Raw genomic sequence first — 11,393 nt, forward strand, 5'->3', positions numbered from 1 at the left:
AAGTTATCTGTTTGCATTCGTAGGTCTTGTTAACTTAAAGCACTCCACAGCTCCTTTTTTAAAAGTGGAGCCGTTTCTTCCTGGGCACTATGAAGTCTTGGATTTAAAGCCAAACGGCAAAGTTGCGTCGGTGGAAATGGTTAAATACCATCACTGCAGAGATGAGCCCCTGCATGCCCTCTATGACAGTGTGGAGAAACTGTTTCCTGGTAATAAAGCACATACCTGCCCTCCCATCCCCCATCTCCAGTCTCCCAAAGGAAAGTTATACTTTCAGGTCATTGGAATGAGTTATATTTGAAAATTTATTCTTATTTAATTTGGAGGTGACACAGTGTGATCTGGCAGACTACACTGTTGGGCAATTGCCAGTGTGATAGATTTAGATGATCGTGTACCTCATTTCAATAATTAACGCAGCTCAAGCTTTTCTGGAGCTGTTTCACTTACTTTATGTGTTAATAGGTTTTGAGTTAGAAACTGTGAAGAGCAACCTCCGGATCCTTTTTGACAATGCTGTTAAGAAACGTTTGATGACGGACAGAAGGATTGGCTGCCTTTTATCAGGTGAAGTCTGTTCAAAAACCTAATTCTTTTTAGTGCATATTTGTTTAAGTTAAATGATTTATAGCCAACTCTGAGGTTTTGACTATAAAGTATTTACTCTGTGATTTAATCTTTTCTCCATTATTGGATGAAAAAGTTTTCTGTAAGCTGCATTTAATATTTATAGTAATATAGCAATTTGAAGCTATATTATTGTTATGAGTAAGTTAGTAAACCTTCTTTAGAATTACGTGTAGAGAATTTTAACCAGTTCAAATACTGCTGTCATTATCACAGGTTATATGTTAGATTTCTCAGTTTATAAAACTTGGGGATTTTAAATGGTGAAACTCTAATCTTGGCACTGAATAGGGATGTGAGTCATCTGTCCTCTCTTATGCAAGGCGCATGACCAGTACACTTAAGCTGTCTTGCTCATAGGGGGCTTGGATTCCAGTTTGGTTGCTGCCACCCTGTTGAAGCAGCTCAAAGCGGCCCAAGTACAGTACCCCCTGCAGACATTTGCGATTGGCATGGAAGACAGTCCTGATTTACTGGCTGCTAGAAAGGTGAGACACTCTCTCTCCCTGTTATGTAGTTAAGACAGACTTGCTATTGCAATGAAAATCAAATCAATAATTGATGATTCTATCTTTCTGCTGCTGTGTTGACTCAGGAAATTGTTTTAAATTAAATATATTAATGTAGAATAAAAAACCTGTTGAATATCAAGTATGTTGTACACTGTATTCTGAGTATTTTTATCTACCATGGCCCCTGCAATTTTCTCAAAAACCCAGCGATAATAATTCTGTCCTTTTGTAGGTAAGGGCCTAGTATAGTGTTAAGTCTACAGGCTTTGGAGCCTCACTACTTCTTTCAAATCGTACCTCTGCCACACAATTCCTCGCTTATGTAATGGGAGTAATAGTATCTACTATGAGGTAGTTTTGAGGTGAAAATTATGTAATTCATATCAGGGCATAGGGTAGAACCTATCATGTAATAAGTATTTAGTGAATGGAAGTTGTTTTTTTTTTTTAAATAAAACATGTTTAGGACTGTGGACAAGGGGGCCTGGTACACATTCAGTGTACAAGAGACCTCGTTCTTACTCCAGAAAAACTTACATAGAATGGATGAGAAAGAGCTAGAGAGCAGTCCTAAAGCAAGTTAATTGATGCTGAAAAAAAAAAACAGAAATAGCCAAAGAAAGTAGAATGAAGAGAGAGGTCATTTCATTCAGGAAGAACATCCTGGGTATAAAATTAGGCATTGCAGGAGGGCTGAAAGGAGGCCAAGGTTAGGGTGGGACCATGTTGGACTAGAGAGAGATGAGGTGGGTCGGGTGAAAGACGTGTGCGTTTAGGGGATGGGGCTGGCATGCTAATCGGAAGCCTCCTGACTGTTAGGTTGAAGTCTTGGAGTGGAAGGGCTAGATGGGATAGCTGCCTCTTGGTGATTGAATGGAGGGGAGAGACCAGGGGGTGGGGGGCAAGGGACTCTCACTATGTGGGGCTTATACGTGGTTGACTGGAGAATCATTTCCCCATATCGTGGTGGCTTTCAGAACCATTTCCCCTTATTTTGCCTCATTTGTTTTCCACAGCTGTTGATTCATAATGTTTGTGAACTACTGTCATGTTTCATTTTCAAGGGCAGTTCTTTCTTGAAATAGCAACTATGTGGGTATCTCTTTATATCATCAGGTGGCAAATCATATTGGGAGTGAACATCACGAAGTCCTCTTCAACTCAGAGGAAGGTATTCAGGTCCTGGACGAAGTCATATTTTCCTTGGAAACTTATGACATTACAACAGTGCGTGCTTCAGTCGGTAAGGTATTTTATGGCATTAAAAAGATTTTTAATACCGAAAAGGTATAAGCTTTAAAAATTATTATTTCAAGCAACTGTTTAAAAAACAATACTCAAGAGTGAATGCAAATAAAATCCCTCTGTCAGCACTTGTTCAAGACAAGATCATTTAAGAATTCCCCAAATCTCTTGTGGAGTGAGAGGAACAATAAATACATGGTTAAACCTCCATATTTATGCTATCGCTCTTTGTATTTCGCCAAAGAGTAGATATGTATTTTTTGCACCCCTTCCCCTGATTTATCTATGTAAAGTTTTGGGGCTATATAGGGAAATAGGTCTACATTGCAACTAATTTTCTGTAAAGAATACTCATTTTAGATATATCTTGGTAAATATTTCATTGTACATCTTATCAGTCAGTAACGATTATTGCTCAGCAAGCAATATTAGTTTTACCCTGTGGATACATACCGAGTTCAGAAGTGTACTCCAGGTCATACTGATCTAGTATTGTGGAGCCTCTGATATGCTACTGGCTTAGATATGCCTTTCGTAAGAGACCCAGAATCAGATAGGACTCTATTGCAGGAGTGACGTCGCCTCCAAGGGATCAAAAATTGGTTCTTGAGGGGCAAAAAAATCTTAGGTAGTACAGTGGTTTGCACACTTCAGAAGGGCCATAATACGTAAACAGATATATAGTATACCTGGTATTTCATTTGGAGGGCAATTATGGAAAATGTCTGAAAAGTCTCCCTAGGGAGGCAGTAATGAAAAAGCAGTTAAGAACAAATACTGGTTTGTTCCACATCTCGAGGATGTAGAATAGGAACCAATGGGCATCTTTTAATAACTTATGTAGTCTCCTTCCTTAACTATATGTGAAATTTAGTGGATGGGGAGTATTAGAAAAAAAAAATTAAAACTATCAAACCCCCAACTCTCATCATTTTTGTATAGTGATACTAGTATGAAAGGTGTGATATTTTTGAGTTATTGTTCAGTTTAACAGAGTTCTAAGGTGGACATTCTTGATCTAAAAGCACTAAATTTTTTAAATGTCTGTATAAAATTGTGGAATGGTTTTAGATTATTTTATTACAAAAGTATGACTTTTAGGTTAAATATACATATAAATGGCTTGTAGATAAAAGATTATTATTTGGGAAACTACTTTATATTAATAGAGAGTCTAATTTAGAGCAATATTTGCATTTGTTTCCAAAAGCCAAACAAAAGCATTTTGGGTAGAGAGTTATGTTGACCTTAACACTAATTTCTGTCCCTTTTTTAAGGTATGTACTTAATTTCTAAGTACATTCGAAAGAACACAGATAGCGTGGTCATCTTCTCTGGAGAAGGTTCAGATGAACTCACTCAGGGTTACATATATTTTCACAAGGTAGGCATTAAATGGAAAGAGATTGGTGCTAGGTTAAGAAAAGTATGAATTATTTAACTATTTTCTGTCATCTTTTCAGTACAGCAGTAACATTTTTGTGTATCTTGTGAGGTATATGAAGAAATCTGATAATATCTGCTTCGTGTTTCTTTTGGGGAGAAAGAAGTCTTAGTAGTGTTAGGTTAGATCACCTCTATTCTTTAAAACTCGTTAAGCATGAGAATCACGTTTCTGATGGTCCCTGCGCTGTTATGATTATTGCCAGTGTGTCCGTTTTATTTGTTCTAACACAGTTTGGATGTGAGAGAAGGCCTGTTTTATACAGCACTTACTCCCTTCCCTAAACTGTGTTTTAGCTTTTTGTCTTTCCCACCTTTAGGGTTGGAGTATGTGTAAGACTAAGAAATAAGAACTGTTTCATGTGCCCAAAGCAAATCTGTTGGTGTATTTGTAACTTTTGGCTATTTGTTTGGAAAATAGGCCCCTTCTCCTGAAAAAGCCGAGGAGGAGAGTGAGAGGCTTCTGAAGGAACTCTATTTGTTTGATGTTCTCCGTGCAGATCGAACTACCGCTGCCCATGGGTAACTAACTCATTATTTTAAAAAGCGATCATAAAAATAACCTCAAAAAAAATAGACAGTTCAATGGCTGATTTTTTTTTTCTTTCCAATTTGCTATGTGTTGTGATTTTTATAGGGAAAATGAAGCTTGTCGCTGAACTTAGTCCCAAAGGAATTAGGCTAAATTCAAAGTGCCGCTGTGGGAATGGTGAGAGGGCTGGCGCAGGGTGGTTCAGACCGAGTTTCCAGCTTTAACGTGTAACAGCATCTTGCTCACATCTGAACAACCGAGAGGGAAGGCAGTTGCAGCTCTTTTTAATAAGTCTTTTTAAGAGAAGTAAAGATTATACACCTCTGTGTAACAGGTGTTGACTGCTGGCCATGCCTTTCTGATGCTGTGTGAAGATATTGCAGTGAAAATGCAGGAGGCTTAAGGAGATTATAAAACCCTATTTCTTTGGTATCATTTCTGGTTGGCTAAAGTTTTTATTTTTTAGCTGGCCATGTTGTAGAATTGAAGACCTTTATTGTATAAGATAAACAACCCACATATTTTTTAGTTGTTTCTACCAAATCACACTTAGATTGGGAAATAATAAAATAAGAGATTGGGAATGAACTGAATCTGTGGTTATGATCTTATCTGCTTGTCCTAATCAAAGCTACCAGGATTTGGGAAGCAGATGAAGTAGCCTTTGATGAAACACTGTGGAACATTGGTTTATGCTGATTCTTGTATGTAAATTATTAATCAGTTGAGTAAAATTTTTGGAATTTTTCTTATAGCTTTTAATAGGATGAGAGATGGTCTCACCTAAAAAAAAAACTTGGAGTCAGAAAGGTCAAGGCTAAGGACACCTTAATGATCAGGTCACTCATGATTCTTTTTTTGCTCCTTGAGATAGGCATTTAATTGTATAAAGAAAGGAAAGTAAAAGTAATTGTTCTCAAACAATTTGTTTCACTTCCTAGATGAGATAATACATATCATATTGAATGAAGGTTTTTGTATTCATGCATTAGTATAGGGCAATCAGGAAGATTGTAAAAATGACATTATAATCTTAACATTATTTAGAGGCTGCTTGAATTGCTAGGAAACTAAATCAGAATCTAAACTGACATGCACTAAATAATCCATTTTGACTTAGATTTTCTTCTCTTCCCCTTTAAGCCTTGAATTGAGAGTCCCATTCCTGGATCATCGGTTTTGTTCCTATTACTTGTCTCTGCCACCAGATATGAGAATTCCCAAGGCAAGTGAATCAATTCAAGATCAAAACTGTCCACGGGTATTGATTATATTTGCAACTTTTACTGATACTCCTTTTGTTTTCATGTCAGAATGGGATAGAAAAACATCTCCTGAGAGAGACATTTGAAGACTCTAATCTGCTACCTAAAGAGATTCTCTGGCGACCGAAAGAAGCCTTCAGTGATGGCATAACCTCAGTCAAGAATTCCTGGTTTAGGATTTTACAGGAATATATTGAACATCAGGTATAATGTCTTTAAAAATATTTTCTGAAATAGGACAATTTGGATGCGGATGTTAGATATAATTACTGTTCATTCTGTACTTAGCTTAAACGTTTTGTGTCTGTAGGAGAGATTTCTTCTTTCAGTTCTAAGAATTTTCTAAGAATTAAGTAGCATGCAGGGTTATCAAGTAGCATCTAGTGTTAAAAAGAGAAGAAACTTACCAGTCATCACTGACCTTCATTTAACACATTTTCGGGCACCTGCTGAGTGGTTAGCGTTATTAGGCATAAATGAATAAAACACTCAGAGCCCCCGTGGATTAGAAATGTGCATGCGAATGTTCTTTAAAAGTCATCGCAGCTATGCATATTATGGTATTTTAGCATTTTCTAAGTGATGGGTGAGTCAGAGAGTCTCTGGCACAATTTACAGTCAAGACTTTCCGAACTTTGTTTTGTTTTGTTTTGTGAAGCCAGATGAAATACAAGTGTTTCCACGCTGTTTAAAAGACCATTTTGCTCCTCTGCTCTTACAGGTCGACGATGCAACGATGGCAGCTGCAGCCCAAAAATTTCCCTTCAATACTCCTAAAACTAAAGAAGGCTATTACTACCGTCAGATCTTTGAACGCCATTACCCAGGCCGGGCTGACTGGCTGACCCATTACTGGATGCCCAGGTGGATCAATGCCACTGACCCTTCTGCCCGCACTCTGACCCATTACAAGTCAGCTGCCAAAGCTTAGGCCCTCTCTAAGCAATAGAGTGAAAGTAAATGTTTCTTCTTCTTATGAGGGGTAGGGGACTTGGGGTCAGGCAGGGGAACAAAGAACATCAATCAGGCAGGCTTGCTTGGGGGTGAAAAAAATAAAAGTCTTAAATCTGAAACACCGATATAGTTGTTTATATTCATGCAGCCCCTTCATTATAGGTAACTAAAAAACTGAGCAGCTTTTACTATGTCATAGTAAAGTAGAAATTGAGCTGGGAAAGGGGGAAATAGTCTAATTGCAAGAACTCATGAGTACTCTCCTGGCTGGGCTGCTGTAGAAGACTTGGGTCTCGTGCCAGCATGGGTTCCTTTAAGTCCTTGCATCATCAAAGTGTGGTCATCTCATGACTTCCCTCTCTCAATTCTTCCCTCTCTCAATTTCTATCTAGACAGACTCTGGAGAAGTTAGCCCTTTGTAAGAGTTCATGACAGTTCTATTTTATAAGGTAGTAACTCACATTTTGTTGAGCCAGTGTGTCTTTGGGAATGACTGTTCTAGATCAGGGTCAGCAGACTTCTTCTGACCACACAGTAAATGGCCAGTAAATTTTTTGTGACTGGACAGTGGATGGCCAGAGAATACATATTTTCAGCTTTGCAGACCTTTGTTGGAATGTCCCTCTCTGCCATTATGGTGCAAAAGCAGCCACAGACAATATGCAAACAAATGGGCAGGGTTACATTCTATTAAAACTTTATGAAAACAGGCAATGGGCTGGATCTGGCCCATGGTCCATAGTTTGCCCAGTTCTGTTCTAGGGGAACAACCCAAGCCAAGCATTTCTGATAAAAGGAAAAAAGCCTTCTGAACCTCGTTGGGGAAGGAGTAAATATACCAGGGAGACATTTGTCGGGGAGGAAGAATTATCCTCTACCCTTCATGTTCTTCTGGCTGGACTGATAATCAAATTAACACAAGACAGGTTAGCAGAAGAAAAACGAAATTTATTGAAGTTTAATAGTATGTATACCTCCTGTATATATGGAGAGTCCCAGGAAAACTGAGTAACTTGCCAAAATGATGGAAGCCATCGCATTAAATACCATCCTCAGCTAAAGAAGATGTTGGGGGTGGAGAGTCAGTTTTGGTTGAGAACCAGGAAAAGCATAGCAAACCAGAGTAAGACTGTCACGCGTATTTAAGTCCTGGCCTTCTGCAGCTTTAGTGAAGGCAGGCTGGCACTGTGAGGGAGACACCCCTATGGGTGGAGAGTTCCCTGACAAATGTAAATGTCCTTTTACCAGGGGTAACTTGGGTTTTCAGAGCTTTTCCCATCTGCCATTGCTTAAAATTAATCAGCCTAAAATAATATCTCTAAAGAATCATATTTTGGGATGGCAAATTCTGTTCTCCTTCACATCTGTCAACGTAAGAAACACCTAAACCTGTAGAGAATTTTAATGAGTTTATTTGAGCCAAACTGACGGCAATTGCCAGGAAGCAAAATCTCACAGATTAAGAAAATGCTCCAGAGAATGGAAGTTTTGCTATTTATTTTATACTTTAGAATTGAGGAGACCTAAGGAAGTTTATATGAAATCATTGGTGATTGATTAAGGGAGTGGGAGAAAACAAAGCGGGAAAATCTCTGGAATTGGATAAAAAATAAAACAAAAGGACATATACTTCTTTTACATTGGTGGGTACGGAAGAGTTAACTTTTACAGCACGTAGAGATGGTATCTGGGGAACAAGATAACCATGGGGGGTTCTGTGGTCTCCTGCTCTGCCGTGGAGGGCTGTGCCCTGAGGGGTCTAGAAAAAGGATTACTCTGACATTCCCTGGGTATGTTGTCATAAGATGCAAAAAGATAATGGACAATCTTAGGATAAAGATTGACCTTTGTCAAGAAAGCTACAGGCCCGGATGTGCCTGCCTACCGTGACCTGCTTTAGTTAGGAATTTTTATGTTAAGACCATAATAGGTGGTTAATTTTAGTCTATGAGTTTGTAGGGTCCTCCGTGCTGGCCTCCCCTGAGCTTGGCAGATTTAGTATGTGGCCCCTTTTTTGTCCACCTTCAAAGAACAGGTAGATTTTCATTTGAATGCTCATCGGTTGTTTAGGGACAATATTTTAAAATATGTTATAAAAGATGAATTTGGATACTAGAAAGTTTTGAGGAGATAACAGCTTGATGGGAACAGTAAGTAGGCCAGTAATTTAGCAGGTAAATTGGAAAATAGGGACTGTTTGAGGTGTCAACATAAAAAATGTCCAGACCTGTAGAGAATTTTAATGAGTTTATTTGAGCCAAACTGACGACAATTGCCAGGAAGCAAAATCTCAAGGGATTAAGAAAATGCACCAGAGAATAGCAGTTTTGCAGCTTATTTTCTATATTAGAATCCAAAAAGGAAGTGTAAAGAAGGTTACATGAAATCCATTGGTGTTAGATTAAGGGAATGGGAGAAAGCAAAGCCCAGACATCTCTTGAGACTGGGTAAAGAGTGAAAGGGAGGGACACATACTTCTTTTATATTGGTGGGTATACAGTAGTTAATTAACATTTATAGCATATAGAGACGGTATGCAGTATGCCGGTGGCGGTGTGTGGGTGGCCAGGAGCAAGATAATGGGGGCCTCTGGTCTTGGGCTCTGGTTCAGTGGATTGTGCCCTGAGGGGTCTGGAGAAAAAGGGATTTCTCTGACATTCCTAGAGTATGTTATCTCAGATGCAAAGAGACAACAGACAGGCTTACTTAAGGTAAAAATTGATCTTTGTCAAGAAAACTGCAGGCCCAGGATGTGACTGCCTGCCAAGACCTACTTTTAATTAGGAATTTTTATGTTCAGACCATTCTCTGTGGTTAATTTTGGTCTCTGAGTTTGTAGGGACTACCATGCTGGCCCATCTGAACATATCAGGTTTACTGTGTGGTCCTCTTTTCATCCACAGAGGCTAGCTACAGGCCTTCACTTATTTTAAAATGTCTCTAGAAAGCTAAAGAAATGTCATTAATATTGGATGACAATGACAATCTTGTATATTTGCAGGTTCTTGAGTTGCTTAAATCTAGCATGATTTGGTTTCAGGCATATCTGTTCATGGTACAACCTCACCCAACCAAGCTAAATGGCACCAACAATGCTTGGGAAACTTGGCTAATAGTGATTACACAGTGTACAGTTGACTCTTGAACAATGTGGGGTTTAGGGGTGCCCTGTGCAGTCAAAAAAATCCGTGTATAACTTTTGACTCCCCAAAACTTAAGTATTAATACCAGAAGCCTTACTGATAACATCAACGATTAATACATATTTTGTATTTTATATGTATCATATACTCTATTCTTACAATAAAGTAGAGAAGAGAAAACATTAGGAAAACCATAAGAAAGAAAATACATGTACGGGCTTTATTGAAAAGAATCTGTAGAAGTAGACTCTCACAGTTGAAACCCGTGTTCCAGAGTCAACTATATATTATTGCAAGATTAAGGTATGCTATAAACCACAAACTGCCAGATTTTGAGGGTGCGAGTTTGGCTCCAGATTTTTAACTTTAATGACTATGAAATCTGACATTTAGATGCCACCCAAAAGTTTGATACTAGAGATACTCAGTTCAGCCAGTTTCGTAGTGGTGAACTCAGGCCTGCAGGCTAACTATAACTGCAGCAACTCACTGGACTTCAGACTGTACATGAAATCTACACAAAGCTTTTGGCACATGGTATAAAGTTAGCCTTTTCTTCTGCAACTAAAATAGAAGATTTAAAAAACAGTAGCCACTGGGGCATGTACAGATGACTCAACAGCTTTGTACTGGCCAAACCTGTTTTCCTGAACCATTCTAATATGGGTGGCTCGGTGCTAAAGAGGTGTGTGGTTTCTAATCCATACAACACCCCTAACAACAGATAAATCCAGTCCCCTCAACATAAACTAAAAGATTGTTAGCTAATATTGATGCAGGACAGGGCGAATCTTCCTGATTTAGGGATTCAAGCTCTGTGCCTGCCAAGAGATGGTCCTTGACTCCATGCAGGAAAGAATTCAAGCGTGAGCCAAAGTTAGAGACAAAACAGAAGTTTGTTAGAGAAGGAATAATGCTCCACAGACGGAGATGTGGTCTCCTCTCAACGCCAGAGAACGAGCCTCAGTGTTACAGGAATTCAGTGTTATATCTGTTTTTCCTATCCAGGTGTGAGTATGCAGCGTTAAAGGCATAGGGGAAGTAGCTATTAGTAATCTCAACAGGAATCTTCTGGTAGGTTCCCTGTGGTCTGGCCATATGCTCATCAGCCAGGTTCCCATGCCAGCAGCAAGTAAGTAGCAGGCTCTGAATACAACCTGCTGTAATATTTAGTCAGTTGGTATAGTTCTTGTGCCTCTTTTTTATATTAATATCACCCTGCCTTTTTAGTCTCATCCCAGCACCCTAGTGAATGGTATGACCCTTAAGAGGTTTATTTCACTTTGCCTTAACACTGACACTAAAAAAAGTACTTTATAGTTTTTGACAGAATGATATACTTCCAACAGCATAGAGATTGCTCAAAAAATAAAAACAGGTACCATATGATCCAGCAGTTCTACTTCTGGGTATTTATCTGAGGAAAACAAAAACACTAATCTGAAAAGGTATTTACACTTCTATGTTTATTGCAGCATTACTAGTAATAGCCAAGATATGGAAGCAACCTAGATGTCCATTGATAGATGAATGGATAAAGAAGATATGGTACATATATATACATATATATGCATACACATACACAAACAATATTCAGTGATAAAAAAGAATGAAATCTTACCATTTGTAACAACATGGATAGACATAGAGGGTATTATGCTCAGTGAAATAA

The 11,393-nt window shown here is 38.6% G+C and overlaps 1 protein-coding gene across 4 annotated transcripts in view; it reads left to right on the forward strand.

Moving 5' to 3' along the window:
- ASNS (asparagine synthetase (glutamine-hydrolyzing)) overlaps nt 1-6,703 on the forward strand; it is a 23,228-nt gene extending 16,525 nt beyond the window's left edge. For 3 of the 4 annotated variants that reach the window (XM_023533042.1, XM_023533055.1, XM_023533051.1), the window contains 9 exons: nt 95-209; nt 466-567; nt 988-1,115; nt 2,256-2,382; nt 3,662-3,768; nt 4,249-4,349; nt 5,503-5,584; nt 5,673-5,828; nt 6,346-6,703. In XM_023533042.1, the coding sequence (XP_023388810.1) occupies nt 95-209; nt 466-567; nt 988-1,115; nt 2,256-2,382; nt 3,662-3,768; nt 4,249-4,349; nt 5,503-5,584; nt 5,673-5,828; nt 6,346-6,555 (1,128 nt within the window). In that variant the 3' untranslated portion in view covers nt 6,556-6,703. Of the gene's footprint in view, nt 1-23; nt 210-465; nt 568-987; nt 1,116-2,255; nt 2,383-3,661; nt 3,769-4,248; nt 4,350-5,502; nt 5,585-5,672; nt 5,829-6,345 lie in introns of all 4 variants that reach the window. The other variant, XM_011363224.2, reaches the window with a different exon arrangement.
- Nucleotides 6,704-11,393: the final 4,690 nt, after the last annotated feature.

This window comes from Pteropus vampyrus, unplaced genomic scaffold (assembly GCF_000151845.1).
Source record: "Pteropus vampyrus isolate Shadow unplaced genomic scaffold, Pvam_2.0 Scaffold4, whole genome shotgun sequence".
Taxonomy (NCBI): Eukaryota; Metazoa; Chordata; class Mammalia; order Chiroptera; family Pteropodidae; genus Pteropus; species Pteropus vampyrus.